This window comes from Bactrocera neohumeralis, chromosome 2 (genome assembly GCF_024586455.1).
Source record: "Bactrocera neohumeralis isolate Rockhampton chromosome 2, APGP_CSIRO_Bneo_wtdbg2-racon-allhic-juicebox.fasta_v2, whole genome shotgun sequence".
In the NCBI taxonomy this organism is placed as follows: Eukaryota; Metazoa; Arthropoda; class Insecta; order Diptera; family Tephritidae; genus Bactrocera; species Bactrocera neohumeralis.
Window position 1 is genome coordinate 81,292,250 of NC_065919.1, and position 22,290 is coordinate 81,314,539.

A 22,290-nucleotide genomic window follows, 5' to 3' on the forward strand; every position below is an offset into this window, starting at 1 on the left:
GGTTAATTTTTACAAATTAAAAAATGTTATGATGTATTTTATTTCAAAGAACAAATTTGTTTGTAAACTAGTATGTATACATTACCTAAAAAGTGACGAAATAGTTAATGCTTCAACATTGAAAGTTACGAAAGCTTTGAAAGCCACTGGAGAAAACTGATTAGCACATTTACTGCCTTTGGGAACTCCTGACTTGTGCCCAGCTGTTTGACGATGTATGTTTACCGGCTATTATGGCGTAACGATATTTTTTGATAACTGATCGGGACGAAGCAATTAAAAAGTCATAGAATCTATAAAAAATGACCAGAACCAGTGGTGTCGCACAAAGAATAATCAACTTACGGTTTCCTAGAGAACATCGTTTTTACTCCACTGTGACCAATCAACCATCCCGTAGGCGAGTTGTGATAACCGGCACTGGCGCAGTTAGCCCTCTAGCGCATAATGTACCGGAAGCTTGGTCACGTATCTTAGCTGGCGAATCTGCCATCTCAAAGCTAAGTGATCAATTCAAAGGTTTACCATGTCAAGTAGCAGCCCAAGTTCTACGAGACCAGTTGCCGACCGAAAAATATTTTAGTAAAAGCGATTTAAAAATAATGAGCACGGCAACACAATTCGCAATAATTGCATCTGAAGAGGCGCTATCTAGTGCCAAACTACAACCTAATGAATTAACAGCAGAACAACGTGAACGATTTGGTGTCTGCGTTGGCATGGGTATGTTTGATCTGACAGAAGTATATGGAGCTTGGCAACAATTGCAACGAGGTTATAATCGTGTCAGTCCATTTTTTGTGCCTCGTCTTCTTCCCAATATGGCATGTGGGCATATAAGTATGCGATATGGTTTACGTGGTCCAAACCACTCGGTTTCGACGGCATGCGCAACAGGAGCTCATGCAATTGGTGATGCATTACGCTTCATACGCGACGGAGATGCTGATATAATTTTGGCTGGAAGTGGTGAAGCTTGCATAGATCCGCTTGCTATAGCTGGATTTTGTCGTTTACGTGCGCTCAGTACAACACATAATGATGCACCTACGGCATCATCGCGGCCATTTGATAAAAAACGTGATGGTTTTGTAATGGGTGAAGGTGCAGCTATACTCGTACTCGAAGAATTAGAACATGCACGTAAGCGTGGTGCACCAATATTAGCTGAACTACTGGGTTATGGCTTGTCCGGCGATGCTTACCATATTACATCACCTAGTGAAGATGGCACAGGTGCCACTTTAGCAATGCAACGTGCTATAACGGATGCAAGAATATTGCCTACAGATATAACCTATGTCAATGCACACGCCACATCCACACCAACAGGTGACCGCATTGAAGCACACGCTATAGAAAGAGTTTTCGGTGGACATGTATCGCAAGTGCGTGTGTCATCAACAAAAGGTGCACATGGTCATTTGCTTGGCGCTTCAGGAAATTTAGAGACTGTCTTTGTTGTGCAGGCATGTGTGGACAACAAACTGCCGCCTTCTATTAATATTGAGAACTTGGATGAAGACATCAAAGTGTCAATAGTGCAAAATAAATCGGAGCAATGGTGCAATAGTGCTGAGGTGTCGCGCATAGCCCTTAAGAATTCATTTGGTTTCGGTGGAACAAATGCGTCACTTTGTATTGGAGAATATCGTGAATAAATCGAATAATGCATTTTAAATTTTACTCACTTCTGTAAAATAAAAGCTACTTCTACATACAATATTTATAGGCATAAAATTTTCAAAAATAATAACTTAATTATTATTAATATTTGAAATAAGAATTAACTGTTATAAAAATTGTTTGAATCATGTTAATAAAGCTACAATATTTTTTTAGGAAAACTTTCACTTACAATTTATTTGGAAAACTTCAGTAAAAATATGTACATGTGTGTTTGTTTGCGGTGAAGTAAAATAATTAAAGATGTGTATATATTTCATATATATATATTATTTATTTTACGTCGTTCTGCAATTTTCTTCCTTTTACTTAAATTATAATAATTATTACTTTTAAACTTGTTTCTGGGTACTTCAATTGTTTGTGTTTACTCATTTTATCTTAGCTTAACTAGTTGAAGTAATCGATTCATGTGTGCCAATTTGAGAAAATGCTTTTATACTTATGCATAATAGGCTTTTCTTCTGCTTGTTTATGACTGTGTATTACATAGTTTGAGTTTTTCAGCAAAAGGAATAAAAACCTACCAAAAACATACATACATACATAGATTCCTATATTATTGTATTAAAATGTAATTATCTTGTATTTTTTAATCAACAGCGAGTGTTGTAGTTCTAAGTGGGATGTTTTCTGCAGTCTATTGTAACAATAGTGTGTAATTACAGATGCATGTTTGTATACTTATGTACATACATAATTATGTGTCGGCAATGTCGCACAGCTCATCAAATGTATAACAAATGCCAAAAATTATAAATTTACGTATTTTTTTAATGTTGTCGAATGCTGTGGTACCTAAAAATTAGCAAAAGTAACGATCTAAAATAGATTTTTTGCATAACTAAATATATGTATGTACATATGTAGGTGTGGACATTCTTTTATGATTACTGCCATTGTGATCACTATATAACTTAAACTCAAAACTGCATAACTTTCATGTCTTGGCTAATATTATTATATCTTAATATGAATTCCCACTACAACAACATCACTTCATTGCGTTGGCTTATCTTTTACACAGGAATTTTCCAAGACCCATTATCAAAAAGATATAGATCTATTGAGCTATTGCACTACCCGTTATTGAAGTCGAAATGGTTCTAAAAATACTCGCAAAGTAATAAATATCAAGTCAAATAATCACGTTATTGACTTAGTAGTAAAAATAATATACATATATTGTAATATTATTTGCTAATAAAAGAGAGATAACTTCTTAATCTTATTTGATTGTACAAAACCAAACAGCAAAACCCAATATTTAACTCAAATGCACAAATATTTCTTGCAATCGTGTAGTTTTGCACTCAAATAATTGAACGGCAGCTAGTAATAATAATTGGAGATTATTGACTTTTAAATGGATGTTCCTTTCAGTAATCATATTTTCATAACAAATTATTGTTTAGTACGCTAAAACAAAGTGTTCACTAATACACAAGTAGTGTTAAGGAATACTATTATTCCTAGACTGAATTTAACCTTAAACCGTTATCAATTTCGGTTATGAAAGCCCGACTGTTGCTTTTGATGTATGATGTTTTCTTTTCGTTTTTTGACATAAGATGGATGAATAAGTGCAAAGAAATTAAATTTCATTACATAAAATCTAAATCGAAAAGATTGTGCCTAGCTTTAATCCCACTGTATATGTATTAGCCGTAATAGAACGCCATGCAAATAAAAACATTTTTATCAACGAAGTCTCTGATATAGGACGAAATATAAACATATTTGTATATACCGTTATTTTTGTTTGTTATATATATGTACATTAGAGCTCTTGGTATTCGACTAATCGACTAACCGGATAGGACATTATTCGAATAATAATATTCGATTTTCGACTATTCGAATAGAAGGGTTCAACTGCTACAAATTTTTTCCACGCACACAATGACATTTTCACGAATTTAAAACTAGGAAAAATCAAAGGCTGCTTAGATTTCAAACAATTGTCATTTATTCAAATACTGGCAGAGGAGCAACTATTCGAATAGTCGCAACATTGCGAGTAATCGGCTATTACTCATACGAACGGTTACAAGCGGGATACTCGAATAATCGGTCTTCAGGTTATTCGAATAAGTTTAAGAGCCCTAATATACATACATACATGTACATATGAATTTGAAGAGGCGATTTCCCAGCACAATCTCAAATATATGTATGGCTATTGCTGCCTTCACTGCCCTATGATTACAATTTATTGGGGGTTTCTCTGCAATTTTCCAATAAATCAATTAAATCTTTTACACGCTTAATGACATAATATATATATATTATTACTTTTATTATTATTATAATAATTAAACCGTTAATTAATTCATTAAAAAATGCTTACACTTAGAAATATATATTACTTTAAGTTTCGAACTACACTAAAATTTTTTCGGCGTTTCTTCACATCATTCCTTAGCGCAACATTTGCGCTTAACTGTTCTTGTTAATTTTATTGTAAAGTAAATTTTTATAGTAAAATATATATGTTATATATATATATTTACATATATTATGCATATATGTATATGCAAACTACGAATTACAAATACGACTACATAAATATGTATATATATAATTTTATTTTTAGATTTTTAATTTTTTCATATTCATATTATTTTTGTTGTATAAAATTCTAAATGAAATTTGCAATGCCGCTCCTTGAAATGCTCTTTTCTACTTAAGCTTTTTGCAAATATGAAGTTCGTGTTGAAGCCTAAGCAAACAAAAACGTCTCAACCTTGTGAGATATCGTGGAAGAAAAAAATATTTTACTTTTCCGAAACAGTGGTTTACTCTGCTTCGTATTTTAGTTTCATGTGTTTAGTTTGAGTTTTTTATGCGATTTGTTTTTATAATTTTTAACATTTTTAGTTATATTTAGATTTTTTTGTTTCCAAAAAGTGTAATTAACAATTTTGAGGCTTAAGGCATTTAACCGCCTCTGATTTAGCAGTATATTGAATTGGTTAAGTCGCCTTAAAGTACGTATTTTCGGTCAATCGCATTAAATAGTTAGGTTGTGTGATGGAGTGGCGTAAATATATTACTTTTAGTTATTTTTTCGTGTTTTGGCTCTGTGTATTACTGTATCGATGTAAATAAACTTCATTCAGTTCAGCGCTTTTTACAACACAAAAATCACATAAAAGCAAAAAGTCAAAATTTAATTAGAATGTCAAATACAACATGGCCAAAATAAAATCGAATTTAAAATAAGGATGTGTTTCAACATGTTTGCCTGCTACGTATGAAAATGTACACAACAATTAGAGCTTGAAAACTGTCTGTAACTAGATATTGCGAGCAGTTAAGCTTATACAGCACGATGTGTGATACGAAGACTACCGGACACATAAGCAAATTGTTGAGAATATTTAATTGACATACATTTTATGCGAATTATCGAAACTATGGTAATTTTTGACATATTTATGTATATGAGATAAAATTAAAATTTTTTGTTTTGTTTATGTTTTTATAATTACCGAATGGTACATATAATCTATGACATAAGTTTAAGCAGTGGAAAACAATTCACCATTTCCTATTATTTCTTTAAATTTTTTTTTTTAATTAAAAAATTAAAATTTTTCCGTGACACTTGTAGTTTCACAGTTCGCAGTTATACAGTAAGCTCTATAGCATAACATGAAATGAACATTGAACACTTATTGAACTAAGTAGAATGAGTGAAACAAAACTTGCGAAGGAGTTTTTACTTCATGCAAAACAAAGTACTTAAACTAAAAGCAGATGGAAATCAAAGGCATACGTTTGAGAATACAGACTATTTGAAGCAGCAACATATGAGAAGGCAAATGACAACATAGGCAATTAATATATTGACAAAAAATATTTGAAGTTGGAATCATCAAAATAAAGTTTTGAGTTTTATGGAAACATTTTTTTTTTCCTAAATAATTTTATACCTACAATTGTAGTGTAGTTAAGGTTTTAATTTTTTACTGAGATTTAGCCACATTCTGTATACACATATGTAACGTATCAACACATATTCAATACATGCATGTCATGCATAAATATATATGTTCTGATGATTTAGCTTATGTGATAATTTTCTAAATATATTTTTTTGTTTTGCATTTTCATTTTATAGTTTTAATTACACACTATTAATGTTATAAATATGTATGTAACTGTATCGTTGTCCATAACTTTCTTGTCGACGTTGTCAACTACTTTCTCACCAATCAGACTATTTTCGCCGTATCATTAGTCGATCATTTCGATTGCTTTCTCCTTATATACACACACTATCACCAATACAACCTACGCAAGCGTACATTGGTGCATAAGCTACACGTTGGCCGTTCTGCTCTTCCTTTTCTCACGCGCACATAGATCTATATAGATATAGCATAGAGGGGTCCATGTATGATTAGAAGCTTAAATCACACAAATATTTAATTTAGCAACGCATCCATCGTGTATGGAAAAGGAGGTGGGGTACGTTGTGGTGGTGTTGTTTTGCTTTGTGGTTGTAGTTGTACCTGTTGCTTTTGTATTTGCTGCTGTTGCTGCTGCTGCTGCTGCAGATATTTCTCATTGCGGCTTAATGACGTTGTTGTTGCTGTTGTAGCTGTTTCAGTAGCTGTTACTGCGGTTATTGTTACTACTCCAGTTGTTGTTGTGCTTGTTTTTATTGCTGTCACTGACGACGGTCAGTCGAGTATTACAACTTGCGGTTCGATTTGTCTGCTCACCGTCACAGCTGGTGTCGCTACAACATGTGCCATCTGTGCAATTTGGTGTGCTTTGATTGGTAGTTCTCGCCAAGGTTTGCGTGCAACTCGTCGAAGATCGGCAGGTGAAAGTGTTTTGCGCCATTTTCTAAGAATTCGATAATTTTTATATTACAACCAATTGTCAACAAATCCTCAATTATTATCAAATTGTGCTATACTTACTTGCTGCTATCCGTGGCTCTAAAATAATAATCATCTGGTGCGTCTACCCAACTTATAACCTGTTTACGCCCATTACCGGTGCGTCCCATTTGTGCTAGTTTCGGTTTGCCGTTGAGCTATAAAAGAAAAACAACAAAAAAACTTTAAAACCAACTCAGAAATAGAGATATAAATTATTTACATGATGTCTCGTTAGGGTATGACCCGCCGCAGCCATCATTGCTGCAAATTGCTCATTGCTTGGACGATGCGAAGGCATGGGATCTTTATTTGGGCGCTTAGTGGGCGGATATACTGGATAAAGCATACCTATAATAATGAAATTCAAAAATAGATTATTAACATTAATAATAATTTTCCGTTACACAAGCCACACTCATTACCATCCGCAGCTTCCTCGTTTCGATCACGACCACGCTTGCGCCAACAATCAGTACGTCGCGCAGCTGCTGATCCACCGCTACTATTCGATGCCGCAGCTGGGGGCAAATCTTTAACTGCTCTTGAACGCTCTGCTGCCACCTTGGGTGCTGGTGTCCCCGCATTGACTGTTGCCACCTTTGTAACTGGCACTGTCGCAGGCGAAATTGCAGGTACTGCCGCAGGTAATACTGCAGCAGCTATTGGAGCTGTAACTACCGGCGCTGGAGCGGGTATAATGGTTAAATCTTTGTCGAGCTCTAAAACCTTATTGGGCACGCGATCATACAATAAACTGCCATCGGCGGCCTTTGGCGGTTTGGGAAATGAGACCACATCCGGTTTTGGTATTTTATCCTTTGGTGTCAACACTAACCATTCATGCGGTCCAATGCCGGGGCAGCCCAAACGATTTGCAATTTTAGTAACACTGCCACGTTCTCGCTTTTTTCTCTTCATCAATAAAATTTTTTTTATATCGGCTGCGGTTTTGTCATTTATTCGATTTGTAACTATACGTAAATAAACAATTATGCATTAGCATATAATACACACTTTAAGCGATTTTAGGGAAACTCACATTCTTGCTTCACCAGCTGCGTGTTAATCGCAAACGACGTTTGACGCGCTGCCTTTTTGGGTTTTATGTAGTTTCGACAGAGAACGCGTGCCAGACGCGTCATTGCGTTCGTGTGCAGATAGAAGGCGGTGCGAGTTTTCATAATGGGGCGTGGTGAACCCGACATAAGAGCGATTCCATGCGCCTGATCGAAGTGACGCGCTAAATGAGTTTTTAATTTGAATTCTTTATCACAATTAACCATAGGGCATCTAAAAAGAAAAGTTAGAACAGTCATATTAAAAATGGCCTTTAAATAACAAATTTTAATGGTTACTTGTGCATTTGGCGATTAGACAAATCGCTCACTTTCTCGGTATCAATCACTTCCACAACGACTGGCGCTACTTTCTTTTTGGGCTCGTGATCGATTTCGTGTTTGCCGGCATTTTTCAAACCACCATACTTTTTCCAATAGTCAAAACAATTTTGACAAAGACGACTGTTACCGTGACCACTGCCAGTCCATGGATACCACTAATAATAAATTATGCTTATTTTACTTATATTTCAATTTAAATTGTAAATAGATATTTGTTACCTGTGAGGATTTAACAGTTGAGCAAGATTCACATGGTTTGCCATTGTTGGAAAGATCCGCACCACCATTTGTTGTACCGTTATATATATTGGCACCTCCTTTTATTGAGACACTGCCACTTCCGCTCTTATTCACTTGATTATATTGCGGAACGTAGACTTGTTTCAGTTTAAGCTCCGCCTCTACGGCCTTCACGCGTTTCTGTTGCACATAACGGTCGGTCGTCTTCCACATGTAATAGTATTCAATTATCTGTTTAAGAGTTTTCCAAGGAAGCTGAAAATAAATTTGTGTAGAGAAAATATATCAATATACATACATACATCGAATTATTATTAAAGAATTTTTGCTAAGCAAATACATACAAAAGATATTCATCTGCTGGATACTTACAAAGTCCTGTCGAATGTCATTAAAATCTTTGCCATATTTGTCCAAAGCCTCTTCGAATAAATTCGCCTCCGAGGCACTCCAATCTTCAATTTCGTCACGGCAGAGTACTGGCCCAGTGGAAGGAACTAACGAACACATTGCCTCTTCGATAGAGTATTTGTGCTTATGCAGCGTATCCATGGCATGAAACTGTTTAACAGAAAATTTCAATCAAACAAATAAATGTGAGCCACATAAAATATGGAAAATATGTACCAGTGTTATGTCACGACTGGCTGCTGCGGCCGACATATGCAATGACGGCTGCTTCACCGAACTGCTACAGTCTAGAGCGCGTGCGAATGTTCCTATCGAACGCGACACCACCAAAAACTGATCGATTTTACGATCGTTTAGGCTATGCTGTGGCGTCCACACCAATGTTTCGAGATCCTCTAACTTACGCTCATCACTCGTAACATCTTTAAGCTTCGCAGGAATTTCGCTTTGATAGCGACTACCTACACGAATTTCGCCTTTGTCGGCGAGTAGCGTCTTCTGGTTAGGATCGAAAACCAAGCAATAGAAGAATGTGTCCTATTTGCAAATGAATGAGGAAAATTAAATCATTTAAAGTCAGAATAAAATTTATTCAGAGGAAATGGTGAAGTAATGCCAAGTCTAAGAAAGTAGCTAGCGTACGATGCGAAATTTACGACTCACGTCTTTACTGAGATAGCTTTGCAGGGACTCCGTCTCGTTCAGCAGTGTAACCGAACATTTGCCACGTATCTGTGTGGCGGGCAGTGCCTCGACTTGGCGTGACAAGAACAATTCACGATGTTTGATCTGATAGCGTTGTTTGGCCGTAAGTGATTCACCTTTTTCCGAGTTAGCCCCACCACCACCAGGGCCATGATGTATAGGACTATTCAGTCCCTCATCCAACGCTGCTATAATGATAAAGTAAAAAAAAGAAAGGTTAGTTCAATGTGTTCAAATTACGTGTTTATCTATATAAGTCACATATGTACATACAAATGTATGTACAATCAAATCGTGTTTTCTAGATACACAAGAAAATAATGTTCAAAAAATATTAAATTCTATACATATTTGAAAATATAATGTACAATTATCCAATCAGTAGAAGAAATACATTCAAGCTTATCAAAATCAAGACTTAAACGAAAACATAGCACAACCACAGCATGTGGAAAAATACCAATTTGAGAGGATCTAATTTAATCTAAGATACAAAGAAAGAACCACAAACTTATCTACGAAACTTAAAAATATAATCCATACATACAAACATAATGTATTTCAGCATTTTTAATAGTAGGTTGATATTTTTATTACAAATTCTATAATGCGCTACAATGATGTTGAGTGATTGAATTTAATCGGTACCTATCGAAGGATCTAAAACGGCTTGTGCGGCTTGCTCTTCGCCTACTGGTGTTCTAAGCCATGTTTTCTTCAGCTTCGTAGCCAGTGGGGAGTCTTCAGCGGTCGCCACTATGTTCGATGAGGATAAGTATGTGGATTTAGTGAAAATTTCATAAAAGATTTTAAGTGCAAGGTAATAGAGTATATGTATATACATAGGTACTATTTTGTATATTATTTTAATTTCAAATGTCAACTACTTGTATACAATGAAAATCAAGAGAAGTATAAAAATAATAATAGTTGAATAAAAAAAAAATTAATATCATAGATTTCAAGAGAGTTATTCACTTTAAAAAGTTGAAGGAATTTAAAATAGTTTCGATTGTTTTCTATGGCCAGCGAAATATTAATTAAATTTGGTGCTTTTATCTACATAACGGCGATGACAAAAGGAAGATTCTTATTATAATTGTAAAGAATCTCATTTTTTCGGTACTTGGAATTAAAAAAAAAATTAAGATAAACTCTATATACTCTTTACAGACTATAGAGGTCAGATCTTAACAATATCTTTGGCTATTGCCTTGGATAATAATTCATACCATATTTCAAATATCAACCAAATATCTTGTCAAATGAAAAAGTTTTGCATACAAACACCTTATTCCGACCGTACAGTTTACTATATGACAGCTATATGCTATAGTAATCGGATCTGAAAAACTTCTTCGGAGATTTTACAGTTGCCTTGAACAAATAAGTGCCCCACTTCATCAAGATTAAATTAAAAAAATGTATACAATCACATGTACTTATATGAACGTTCATTTTGTATGGCAACTGTATGCTATAGTGGCCAGATCTAAAAAAAAATTGTGTAATATTGTTTTGTTGCCTTGGACAATGATCTTTGCCAAATGAAGGTATCTCGTCAAATAAAAAAGTTTTCCTTACTTGGACATGTATTTGATCGTTTAGTATGCATGATGGTCCGATATCGACGATTACGAAAAATGAGCGCCTTCGTGGGTAGAAATGGGCGTGTGCAAATTTCCAGATAGTTATCTCGAAAACTGAGGGTCTAGTTCGCGACAGTCACAAACTTAGCGGCAAACTTACGACGTTCAAGGTACAAAAACTTTTTCTAGAAATCTTTATGAATATATGTACCTCACCACGAAAAATGGGAAAAATGGAAAACTCTAATCAACATAAGGAGTAGGCGAGCAATTATATAAAAGAAGGAAATTATATGACAGAAAATCGTATCGGATAGTAAAATTTAATTAATTATACAAGCTTTAAACAAGTTTATATCATATACATACTGTAAGCTATAATTATTAATCATATATAAATTCTTAAAGATTTACTCAATAAATATGTACATAAATATTTGTATATAGTATGTATATAGCTTTGAAAGCTGAATAAACAAACAAACAAATATGAAGATGTAGAACGGAAATGGATTACCACCAACAGAACCTACGAGTGTACGAACGATAGCCGAAAAAAGAGGAAGCGCAATATGATGCAATGGCTTTAAATTGAATGGGGTGGAAAGAAAATGTTATTATGGGCTGAGTTAGAGTAGCATTTCGTACTGCAAAGATGTCTGGAATTGTCGGTTATCACAGTGCGAATGGGTAATGGTGAGTTGAAAGAGGCACACACTTACAACCAAATGCGATGGAGCCGCCACATACAGTAGAACACTGTGCACTGTACCACTGAGTTGGCGGCCAAAACGCCTTTTGTGGTATTTGCCACCCCCTCACGCGGACGTTCGAGCAGGCCTGGTGTGACGCGTTTTTGCACAGGCAAACGATTGAAAAGAAAAATATATGCACGTGTGCATGTATTGCGGTCGTAATGTTAGGAAAACGCACGACATACATACATATGTACATAGGTATGTATGTGCGTCATTGCGAGTTGTTGTAAAGTTTGATTAGTTTTAAGTTAAAACTTCCGGCAAACTAATAAGAATACAGCACTATTAACAAATCCAAATAGTTGTGGTTATCAGCTTTAACAATTATGCTTTCTTGTAATTAGCTTATTAATATTTAATTTGGATATAATAATGTACATTGGTTAAACGTGCTTATGATATGCAGTCAAAACGAAATTGTACTTTAGCGAAAATTTGACATGCGGATGCGGTGCGTACCAGGTGGATATATTAGATCCCGCGATTTTCTACATTCGGGACGTGCAATGGCAGGCTTTGAAACATTTAAATCCTAAATGTGTGTAGGTGTGTGAATATGGTGGTATGGTTAGCGCACACTCATATGATCTGGGGGTGGTTGGAGTGGACAACGTGTAGTCGGTATTTTGTGTTCTCTGTTGTTATTGTTGCCAGAATTTAGTTACGCACACATTCGTAATATACATAGAAATGTACATATGTATGTTTGAACATATGCCTGCAACTTTAGTGAAGAGTGAAGGTGCTGATGCAGCCTTTAGCCTGATTTTCTCATACCCGCCCACCTACATTTGAAAATCGACCAACTGATAGCACACACCTAGACATTGACGCACGCATTTACCATAGGTATAGGTATATACCTATAAGTAGATAGTATATACAATATTTCGTACAAATGTTGGTATATTGTATATTTGCATGTAGCAGCATTCAATATACATTTGCACCCGCCCACCTTTGGCCAACAAACGCAGACCACCTCTTGCCCCTACTGATTCCCGAGCATTATTCTATTTAGTGCCTAACGGTATCTAGGTACCAGACCAGGAGCGGGTAGTTTAGACGGAGTTGCGCGAAGCAGCGCCACAGCAAATATATGTAAACATTTTTGAAGTTATGTAGGTATGTACATATGTGCATAAGTACGTATAAATGCAAGTGGTGAAGTGCTCTCAACCCTCGTTTTTAGCATTAGTTTCGGTCTCAGTCACAGCCTCTGCAGCTGTTATTGCTACTACTTGCTGTCGTTGTCGTTATTGCACTTGTTTTTGTATGTTACTCGCAGCTCTGCTGTACACTGTAGTTTCGGATGGTTGACTGGCTGACTGAGTGACTGTTTGGCTGGGCTGGTTAGCTGAGATCTCCTGTCTTGTGTATTAGGCATCGATACAGATGCGAATATTTAAAACACTGTTGCTGGCCTTATATATTCTGCTTGTTGTTTTTGTTGTTGTTAAAACTGTTGCCGGTTATTCGCTCTTGGTAATACTCTGGTTATCATAGACGATACCACTAGTTTCTAGTTTGCAAAACATTAATGCACATAACTGTGTGATGACGAATGACCGAACTTATATGGATATGCATTTATGCGTAATGATCTAAATTACCAGTCCATACCGGCAGGCATTATATTTATGTTTTCATTATTTTTTTATGAAATTAGTTTAAGGAAAATTTACAAATAATGGAAAGTTTATTAAAAAAAAAATTTCACAATTTTTATTTGATTTACTAATTCAATAGTAATATATAAATGTTTTATTAACATGTAATTCCATCTACATAGACAGGGATCACATCACCTTAGTGGCGCCCACCAGGCTCCTGGAATTATTCAGGTTGCTGGACGTTGGTGAACATATGTGATATAGGAGAGGGCACAGTAGACCCTAGGACGCAGCGCAATACCTCAGTAACAAATATATATCTATCTATATCTATCTATAGAATAATAATGTAAAAATTTTAACTCGGTTAACATCGATATGAACCGTTGTTTTAAACCCCACCCCATTGGATCACCAATAAATACAGATCTCCGTAAAAATAAAGTATTAAACATATAGTGTAATAAGTAATTATTTTATACCAATGATTAAAAAAATAAAATTTGTGCACACAGGTGACAAAACAAAGAGAAAATAATAATGTGTTATAATGTGAATTGACTTACGCTGATGTTTATCGGCCAGTTGCACCAGTGGATTCGGCAGATCGCGCCTTCTGTAAAAGCACATAACTTTGGCTTCTACATTTCCGGATTGGTTTTTATTTAACTCTTCTATACGACGTATTAAAAATGGGCTATTCTGATTTGTCTCGACATAGACATAATCTGAAACACAAAACATATATCTATATGTATATAAAGTTTTATCTCGCAATCCCTTAATATTATAATTTTTGAAAAGCCTAGAATTGTATAAATAAAACATAAGGTAGTAGAACGCATAACAAAGCATACGTCAGGCCGTAGCTGCCGCCGATAGCGTCGAAAAAATGGTAATGCATGTATGTACATATATGTATGTATGTATATAAGAAGTCATATTTGTGAATAAACACGCTGAAAAGTCGCTCAGCTACAGCGATCGCCGTTTTATGCGCATAGTACTGAACCAATTTTTAACTATATCTATGCAATGTAGCGTCTGAAAGAAGTATGCCTATCCGCTAAATATTCTAATTAACCCACCTGCCAAACATAAACATATTCGATCTTCACCAATGCTCACCGTTGTATATAATTATTAATGCAGAGTTCACGTAAAAACAGAAACCCTAAGAGTATAACGAAAGCAGAAACTCACAATAGTTGCATAAACAGACTAGACACTAACCAAGTGGGAAAATATAAATTAGTCTTCCTGCTGTGCTTATTACTACACGTAACTCTAGTTGTATGTATGAGCAAATGTAGGAAAATCGTATACACATGCACAGATGCCACATGGCATAATGACATCAAGAGAAACGCGGCATTAACCAGCATACTAAGCAATCGACTAGTGTGATCAGAAATACAGATCTTCAGGAAAGCATTGTAACCACTTTAGAACAAAGTTCAGACATCTCAGAATAAAATGCAATTACCATACACATGCACACGAATTTTTAAATAATGTGTTTGCCATCGTTCATGTGGTGTATTTAAGTTTTTTGGAAGACTTCGTGTATGTTTAGAAATGGAAACCTGTTTCTTTTACTTTTTCTGTCGTATAAAACACATACCCATGTGTATACATACTTATATTTGTATGAGCATGTGTACAGGTTAAATCCTTCATTGCTTTAAACGGCTTATGAAGTTTAAAACTTCGTTTATATTCGTCTGTAACTAAATAATACCAAATTTACTCTTACAATTGTATGTATCTACATAAGTACGAATGTATGTATGTATATACCTAATAAACTTTCTCTATTTATCTATGTTGCAATACACGTAATGATAAGATCGGTAGCAATTGAACAAGCGACTCAAAGCACTTTTATGTATACTATACGAATAGAAAGATGATCTGCATTATTTTACTTCAGTAATTTATGCATTATAAAAATTTATAATATAAAGGAGTATCAAAATCTTTAAATGGAATAAGTAACGAATAGTCAATTTCAGATTCAGTAAATGAAATTTGATTCTAATCTGAAAAATATATTTCAAATTAATTGTCTAGTCATTTAGTACGTCTTATTCAAAAATTATCGACAGTTAGTCGAAGCTTATACATGGACTCAGCTAGATTAAATTTTTATCACAGTTGACACAACTTTTAATATTCCATTTTCTTGCACTTTCTTATTTAATCTTATATACAGAATACAAGTGCAAGCCATAAGTGCAAAATGCAGTTTTGGACGACGCAGACGAAACATAAGCTGCGACGTGACAGCAATTGCAATAGCTTTGATAGCTGCGATACCACCATAGGCCATAGCACACGCAGTGCACCATAGCAGCAGCAACGGCACCAGCAATTGCGACAGTAACGGCAGCAACAGCAGCAGCAAATACGGCAGCGACGACAGCGGCAAAAGCGCCAGCGCCGAAAGACACGAATATGGTACAAAACGCAGAAGAGAAAATGGAAAATTTTTACCTCCAACCCGATACATATTTGTGGCCATTTTCACTTAATTTTTGCACACTATTTCACACACAAAGTGTTTAGCACTTTTTTAATTATGGTTTTTCACTATTTTCATGCAATTTTTTTCACATTTAATCGCGTTAATTTTAATTTGTTGTGATTACATTCACAAAAGACGCGTTTTTTTCGTCGCCATCTTAGAAAACACAAAACGTCAAATGTCAAAAAAGTTTCGTGGTGGAATTTTACCACTTCGTCCCCTTCTGGACAATTCAACAAGCATCAGAGAATGTATAAATTATGGCGACATCTAAGGCGAATTAAAGTTTTTGGGGATCGTGAATTGGCTACAGGTATTGCCAGAAAACATTTCGATTGAATGCAAATGTTCATCTATTATCTGTTTTTAGCTTTACAAAATCAAATTTTATACACAAAATATATTTTTTTTATTATAAAATATACCAAATAAAAGTTAAAATCAATGTATCAATATTTAAAATTGATACCTAGTACTTTTGAATAATTCAATATATATTACTAACGTAATTATTAGATATAATACATCTCTTATTACATTTTAAGGGTCATTTTCTCAATGTCCGGTTTGCAGCCATCTGTCAGTAAAGTTCTAGTTAATTTAACAAGACTCCTTCTCTCAGAAAAGAATCTTTTTAACCGAACATTGTTCCAGACATTAAGAAAGCGACCCTAAAAGTTTTTGACAGAAGATTTCCCCCAAATACAGACTACAAGTAAAACGTTATGAATTGACAACATTGCTATTTGTCAAAGTGTTAGGTGGCATCTCGTTTACTGTGACGTGGACGTGGAAAAAAATTTAGAAAATAATTCTAATTTGATCGCAAGGTGTTTTATAAAAAGATATTGGAATAAACCACACCCTACCAAGATGACGACCTACGAAGAATTCATTCAACAGAATGAAGATCGTGACGGAGTCCGTTTAACTTGGAATGTCTGGCCATCAAGCCGCATAGACGCAGGTCGTCTAGTTGTGCCACTTGCCTGTCTTTACCAACCATTGAAAGAACGTCCTGACTTGCCGCCTATACAATATGAGCCAGTTTTGTGTACCCGTGCCAACTGTCGTGCAATACTCAATCCCCTATGTCAAGTAGATTATCGTGCTAAGTTATGGGTGTGCAATTTTTGTTTCCAACGTAATCCCGTAAGTAGAAAATATCTACAAATAAAAGCATTTCTTTTACTCGGTGGCATTAAAAAATCTCACTATATATTTTCTTAAGTTCCCACCTCAATATGCAGCTATTTCGGAACAACATCAGCCTGCCGAATTGATTCCTGGCTTCAGTACAATTGAATATACAATTACCCGTGCCCCTTGCATGCCACCAGTTTTCATATTTCTTGTTGATACCTGTATGGATGAAGAAGAGTTGGATGCTTTAAAAGATTCTTTGCAAATGTCTCTAAGCTTGTTACCTCCAAATGCTCTGGTCGGCCTTATTACCTTCGGAAAGATGATACAGGTACATGAATTGGGAGCAGAGGGATGTTCGAAGAGCTATGTCTTTCGTGGCACCAAAGACCTTACTGCAAAGCAAGTTCAAGATATGTTGGGTATTGGTAGATCGACAAGTGCGGTTCCTGGGCAACCTGGCCAACAAATGCCAGGTCCTGGTCAACAACGTCCCGCTGCAGCAGCTGCGCCTCCAGCCAATCGTTTCCTTCAGCCCATAAGTAAATGTGACAGTGCATTGGGTGACTTGTTGAGTGAATTACAGCGCGACCCTTGGCCGGTACCTCAGGGCAAGCGGTATTTACGTTCAACGGGCGCTGCATTGTCTATTGCAGTTGGCCTACTTGAGTGTACTTATCCAAATACTGGTGCTCGTATTATGAGCTTTGTTGGTGGACCTTGTTCCCAAGGTCCCGGCCAAGTGGTTGACGATGAACTCAAACATCCTATTCGTTCACATCATGACATACAGAAAGATAATGCACGCTACATGAAAAAAGCTATCAAACATTATGATGCGTTAGCTTTAAGGGCCGCTACCAATGGACATTGTATCGATATTTATTCTTGTGCACTTGATCAGTGCGGTCTAATGGAAATGAAACAATGTTGTAATTCAACAGGCGGACATATGGTTTTAGGAGATTCATTCAATTCATCGCTTTTTAAACAAACATTCCAACGGGTGTTTGCTCGTGATGCGCGTGGTGATTTGAAAATGGCATTCAATGGCACACTGGAGGTGAAGTGCTCGCGCGAGCTGAAAATCTCGGGCGGCATCGGTTCGTGTGTGTCGCTGAATGTGAAGAACTCGTCGGTGTCTGATGTGGAGATCGGCATGGGTAACACGGTGCAATGGAAGATGTGTACAGTGAATCCCAGCTCAACAATGGCATTTTTCTTCGAAGTGGTCAACCAACATGCGGCGCCAATGCCGCAAGGAGGACGTGGCTGTATTCAGTTTATAACTCAATATCAGCATGCAAATGGACAACGTCGTATACGTGTAACCACGTTGGCCAGAAAGTAATACAATTGTAGTTTAATATTGAAATCTTTATATATACCTTAATCTATTTGTAATTTTTAATTTAGCTGGGCAGATGCATCCACCAATTTACCATATATAAGTGCTGGCTTTGATCAAGAAGCTGCAGCAGTCATTATGGCACGCATGGTTGTGTATCGCGCTGAAACAGATGAAGGTCCCGATATATTGCGTTGGGTTGATCGGCAACTTATTCGCTTGGTAAATATTATATATACGAAGTTCCTCAATGCTTAGCGTTAACTTATTATGATTATTTTTCGTATAGTGTCAGAAATTCGGTGAGTACAGCAAGGATGATCCAAACAGCTTCCGTTTAGCCCAGAATTTCAGCCTTTTCCCGCAATTCATGTACCATCTTCGCCGTTCACAATTCCTGCAAGTCTTCAACAACTCACCAGACGAGACCACATTCTACCGGCACATGCTGATGCGCGAGGACCTTACACAGTCGCTAATTATGATACAGCCAATTCTTTACAGCTATTCGTTTAATGGTCCTCCAGAACCAGTCCTCCTCGATACATCGTCTATTCAACCCGATCGTATTTTATTAATGGATACATTTTTCCAAATTCTCATATACCACGGTGAAACCATTGCACAATGGCGTGCGCTCAAATACCAAGATATGCCCGAGTATGAGAATTTTAAACAGCTACTGCAAGCGCCTGTAGACGATGCTCAGGAGATTTTACAGACACGTTTTCCAATGCCGCGTTACATCGACACCGAGCATGGCGGCTCACAAGCACGTTTCTTGTTGTCTAAAGTAAATCCTTCCCAAACGCATAACAATATGTACGCGTATGGACAGGTGAGTCTTGTGAATTGATTAAGCATTTTATATTTAGGAACATTTTGTGATGCGTTTCTTTTATGTTACACGAAAGTTTATACGCATTGTTTTTGTTTTTTGTTGCTGTTTTAATATATTATTTAACTTTTGTTTTTTAATTCTTTTTTTGCGTTTGCTCGTTCGCGTCTGTTAAATAATTGTCATTGTTCAATGGATTGTGTGATTTGCAAAACTGCAAAAAACGTAGCCACCAATTGGCCAGTCTACGGTATTTATAACTTTTCTATAGTATTGACATATTTGGTTCATTAATAACCAAAAATATAAAAATAGAGAAATTTTATTTTATGGTGCGCGGTGTGGTGCGATGCTTAATGGTGCTTTTATTTATGTGGTTCTAAAACGCTTTGCTTTGCTTCCTTACCCTGTAGCTTCTATTTAACTATAATTTTAATTTTCTTATTTACAATATCATTATCATATAATATTTGTTTATTAAAATACAATTTCATACAGGATGGTGGAGCACCGGTTTTGACAGATGATGTATCGCTACAACTATTCATGGAGCATCTAAAAAAATTGGCAGTTTCATCAACAACATGAATTGAAGAATGTTGGATGCGTATTAAGTTATGGTACTGCAGATTTAAGACGCTCTGGTGGAGGTGCTGGAGAACTGTTATATGTATAATTAAGTGATTCTACCAGCATTTTTCGATACAATTGATAAAATTTAATTACGATTATAGTTATTAGAACTCTAAAATAACGAAATGTCAAATTCAATTATATGCATATATAAATATCAAATTAAATAAAAAATAATTTAATTCAAAAACTTGGGCCAAAAAATATTGAGTAGGGTGTATCAAGTTTGGCACGAATTTCGAAACAACCAGAAGGAAATAGGGGGACCGATTTAGCCATGGCCGTCTGTCTGTTGTACATAAGCGAATTGGATATCGATCTGATTTGCGTACATGATTTAAGAATAGTGTATTAAGGTCGCAATTGGTTCTATCTTTCTAAGCACCTAAATATTTTACAGAAATTTAGGGCTGCAGTAGAGTAGTTGTTAACAGAATATTACGTTAAACAATAATTTTCACTCAGTTAATCTTTTTAGGCAAAGTAAAATCAAATACCGGTGGAGAGTAGAAAGAAACTCTCCATGACATTAGCTATTTTCCCGTTTGAAAAGACATATGTATTACATATCCTATTATAAACAATACTATTTTATTGGTTGAACATAATTTTAATGTTAGTAATTGATTGCTTTTATGTACATACAAGAAATAAATGCTAACTTCATATTTTTTATGGTAATTTCCTAATAAACCTTTTCTAATTAGCAAATGTGAATCACTCAATTAAATTAATTACTTTATAGGAAATCATATGTAAAAGTCAATATGTATGAAAATATATGTGTAAGACATTTTAACTTAACGATTCCACACTAAAGGGAACAAACATTGCGTGACATATTTTTTCATAGTGCCAGACAATGTTTTAATACCAACTGAGGAATCGCCCATTCAATTGAGAAATCGAATTGACATTTTCTGTTCCACATCAGTGCGCTCCAGAGCTTTACAAAAGTCCTCAAAGGAAATTTTTCCTTGACAACATAAATCAGCTTCTAAAATAGTACGTTCGGCTATACTTATTAACTGGTCTTGGCTTATATTTGCACCAACCATCATGTGAAGAATGCTCAATAGCTCATCTCGGCTTATAACACCGTCATCATCTAAGTCATACATTTTGAATGCAACTAAAAGTAAATAAAATTGGTATTAATTTTTACATAGTCATAACAATTGATGTTTGTTAGCTTATAATTACACTTTAGCTTTTCTTCGCGACTGTTTAAGCCATTTTCTTTTTTGGAGTTAATTGGTCGAAAATGAGCCAGAACATTCATAAATTGCCGGAAATTTACACGGTCATCAGTACTATCTTCGAAGAAAGCATGTACGATGCGCTCACAGAGGGGGTTAATTGCTAGTTCAGGAATTCGAAGGAAGTCTTCACGAGATAACGTGCCGCAATCTCCGCGATCCAATGAAGTAAAGCGGGAGTATAGTCGTTCAATTTGGTTAGGTGTGACTGTAAACAAGAAGTATTTTTTAAATTAGTATGAATTGAGATAGGTTGATTAATTTTTAAACGTTATAAATTGTCATAATTTCTATAATTTGCGTTATGGTCAATTAGTTTTATCTAATCTTGATTTATCGAATTGGTCAATTCAAACTTTGATCCAACGCTATTCAACTCAGTTTGTACGAGTATATGTACCATTGTGTGTATTTTCGATATTAGTGCTAAGAAAGTGTGTTGTTTATCACCCAGTTGTGATAATTGCCACCACTTATCAGTTATAATTGATTCGCATTACTTCGTAAATTTCTTAAGAAAATATGGCGAAAATTATATCGTATTAGTAATTCAACAATACTATACAACACGGCGTGACGTCAACCTTTTTTTTTGTAAATTGTAAATTATATACAAAATTGTTTACATCACATGATATGAAAAGTGTAGGAGGAAGATTCCCAAAAGTTTTAGAGTCTACCAAATATAAACATATACTTTGATACATAATGCGACCAAAACCAACTATAAATTATACATTTTATAACGTAATATTTTATTTCTACACATTAATGAACATAAAACAAAAGTACACATATAATTTACAAGGTCTTGGACTTTTACATATTGTTTGTATGTTAAATACTTACATCCCGTCTCTTCTTGAATTTGACCAATTTCCTCCGGACGAAGTAACAATGAAGATTTATTACCCATTTTGAAAAAGTTCCAAAACTAATTCGAATATATTGAAAATACCTTCACTTTAAGTTGCAATGAGATAATAATATAAATTGACAGCAACTTTACAAATACTGTCGTTCATACGTCGGTTTTTTTATTAGTGGTAGCGACATCTTACGGAAAGTTCATGATAACTTTTATATCGTGCCACTTTTATAAAATTGTATTTATTTTATAAAACAAACAATTTATAACTTTTTTAAACACTACCTCTGTTACATAAGAATTGTTTGTAAAATAACGTCTTTTCCTACATTTTTATAAAATAATATTCTTATGAAATATTTTTTATTAAAAGT

The 22,290-nt window shown here is 35.2% G+C and overlaps 4 protein-coding genes across 7 annotated transcripts; 2 read left to right on the forward strand and 2 right to left on the reverse strand.

Annotated features, from left to right (window-relative positions):
• The first annotated feature begins 177 nt into the window (after positions 1–177).
• On the forward strand, positions 178–1,853 carry LOC126764940 (3-oxoacyl-[acyl-carrier-protein] synthase, mitochondrial). The gene has a single exon (XM_050482612.1). The coding sequence runs from the start codon at positions 303–305 to the stop codon at positions 1,659–1,661; it is 1,359 nt and encodes a 452-aa protein (XP_050338569.1). The 5' UTR covers positions 178–302; the 3' UTR covers positions 1,662–1,853.
• An 83-nt stretch (positions 1,854–1,936) lies between these two features.
• LOC126764868 (metastasis-associated protein MTA1) lies at positions 1,937–15,995 on the reverse strand. 3 transcript variants are annotated; one of them, XM_050482509.1, is made up of 13 exons: positions 15,797–15,995; positions 13,867–14,028; positions 9,989–10,096; positions 9,299–9,528; positions 8,852–9,172; positions 8,597–8,785; positions 8,204–8,479; positions 7,940–8,139; positions 7,624–7,874; positions 7,007–7,555; positions 6,805–6,932; positions 6,624–6,739; positions 1,937–6,546 (listed from the first exon to the last, which is right to left on the reverse strand). In XM_050482509.1, exons 1-13 carry the CDS (start codon positions 15,822–15,824, stop codon positions 6,378–6,380), a joined length of 2,727 nt encoding a protein of 908 aa, XP_050338466.1. In that variant the 5' UTR covers positions 15,825–15,995; the 3' UTR covers positions 1,937–6,377. The 3 variants fall into 3 exon arrangements, with proteins under 3 accessions (XP_050338466.1, XP_050338478.1, XP_050338474.1); XM_050482521.1 differs by lacking the exon at positions 9,989–10,096 and having other exon boundaries at positions 9,299–9,525; XM_050482517.1 differs by lacking the exon at positions 9,989–10,096.
• Positions 15,996–16,567: 572 nt separating this feature from the next.
• LOC126764902 (protein transport protein Sec23A) lies at positions 16,568–19,979 on the forward strand. 2 transcript variants are annotated; one of them, XM_050482580.1, is made up of 6 exons: positions 16,568–16,979; positions 17,059–18,317; positions 18,387–18,540; positions 18,608–19,156; positions 19,386–19,406; positions 19,655–19,979. In XM_050482580.1, the coding sequence occupies exons 1-6, from the start codon at positions 16,701–16,703 to the stop codon at positions 19,742–19,744; spliced, it is 2,352 nt and encodes a 783-aa protein (XP_050338537.1). In that variant the 5' UTR covers positions 16,568–16,700; the 3' UTR covers positions 19,745–19,979. The 2 variants fall into 2 exon arrangements, with proteins under 2 accessions (XP_050338537.1, XP_050338547.1); XM_050482590.1 differs by lacking the exon at positions 19,386–19,406.
• A 370-nt stretch (positions 19,980–20,349) lies between these two features.
• On the reverse strand, positions 20,350–22,080 carry LOC126765012 (calcineurin B homologous protein 1). Its single transcript, XM_050482617.1, has 3 exons — positions 21,898–22,080; positions 20,993–21,256; positions 20,350–20,921 (listed from the first exon to the last, which is right to left on the reverse strand). Exons 1-3 carry the CDS (start codon positions 21,962–21,964, stop codon positions 20,683–20,685), a joined length of 570 nt encoding a protein of 189 aa, XP_050338574.1. The 5' UTR covers positions 21,965–22,080; the 3' UTR covers positions 20,350–20,682.
• Between the last annotated feature and the right edge of the window lie 210 nt (positions 22,081–22,290).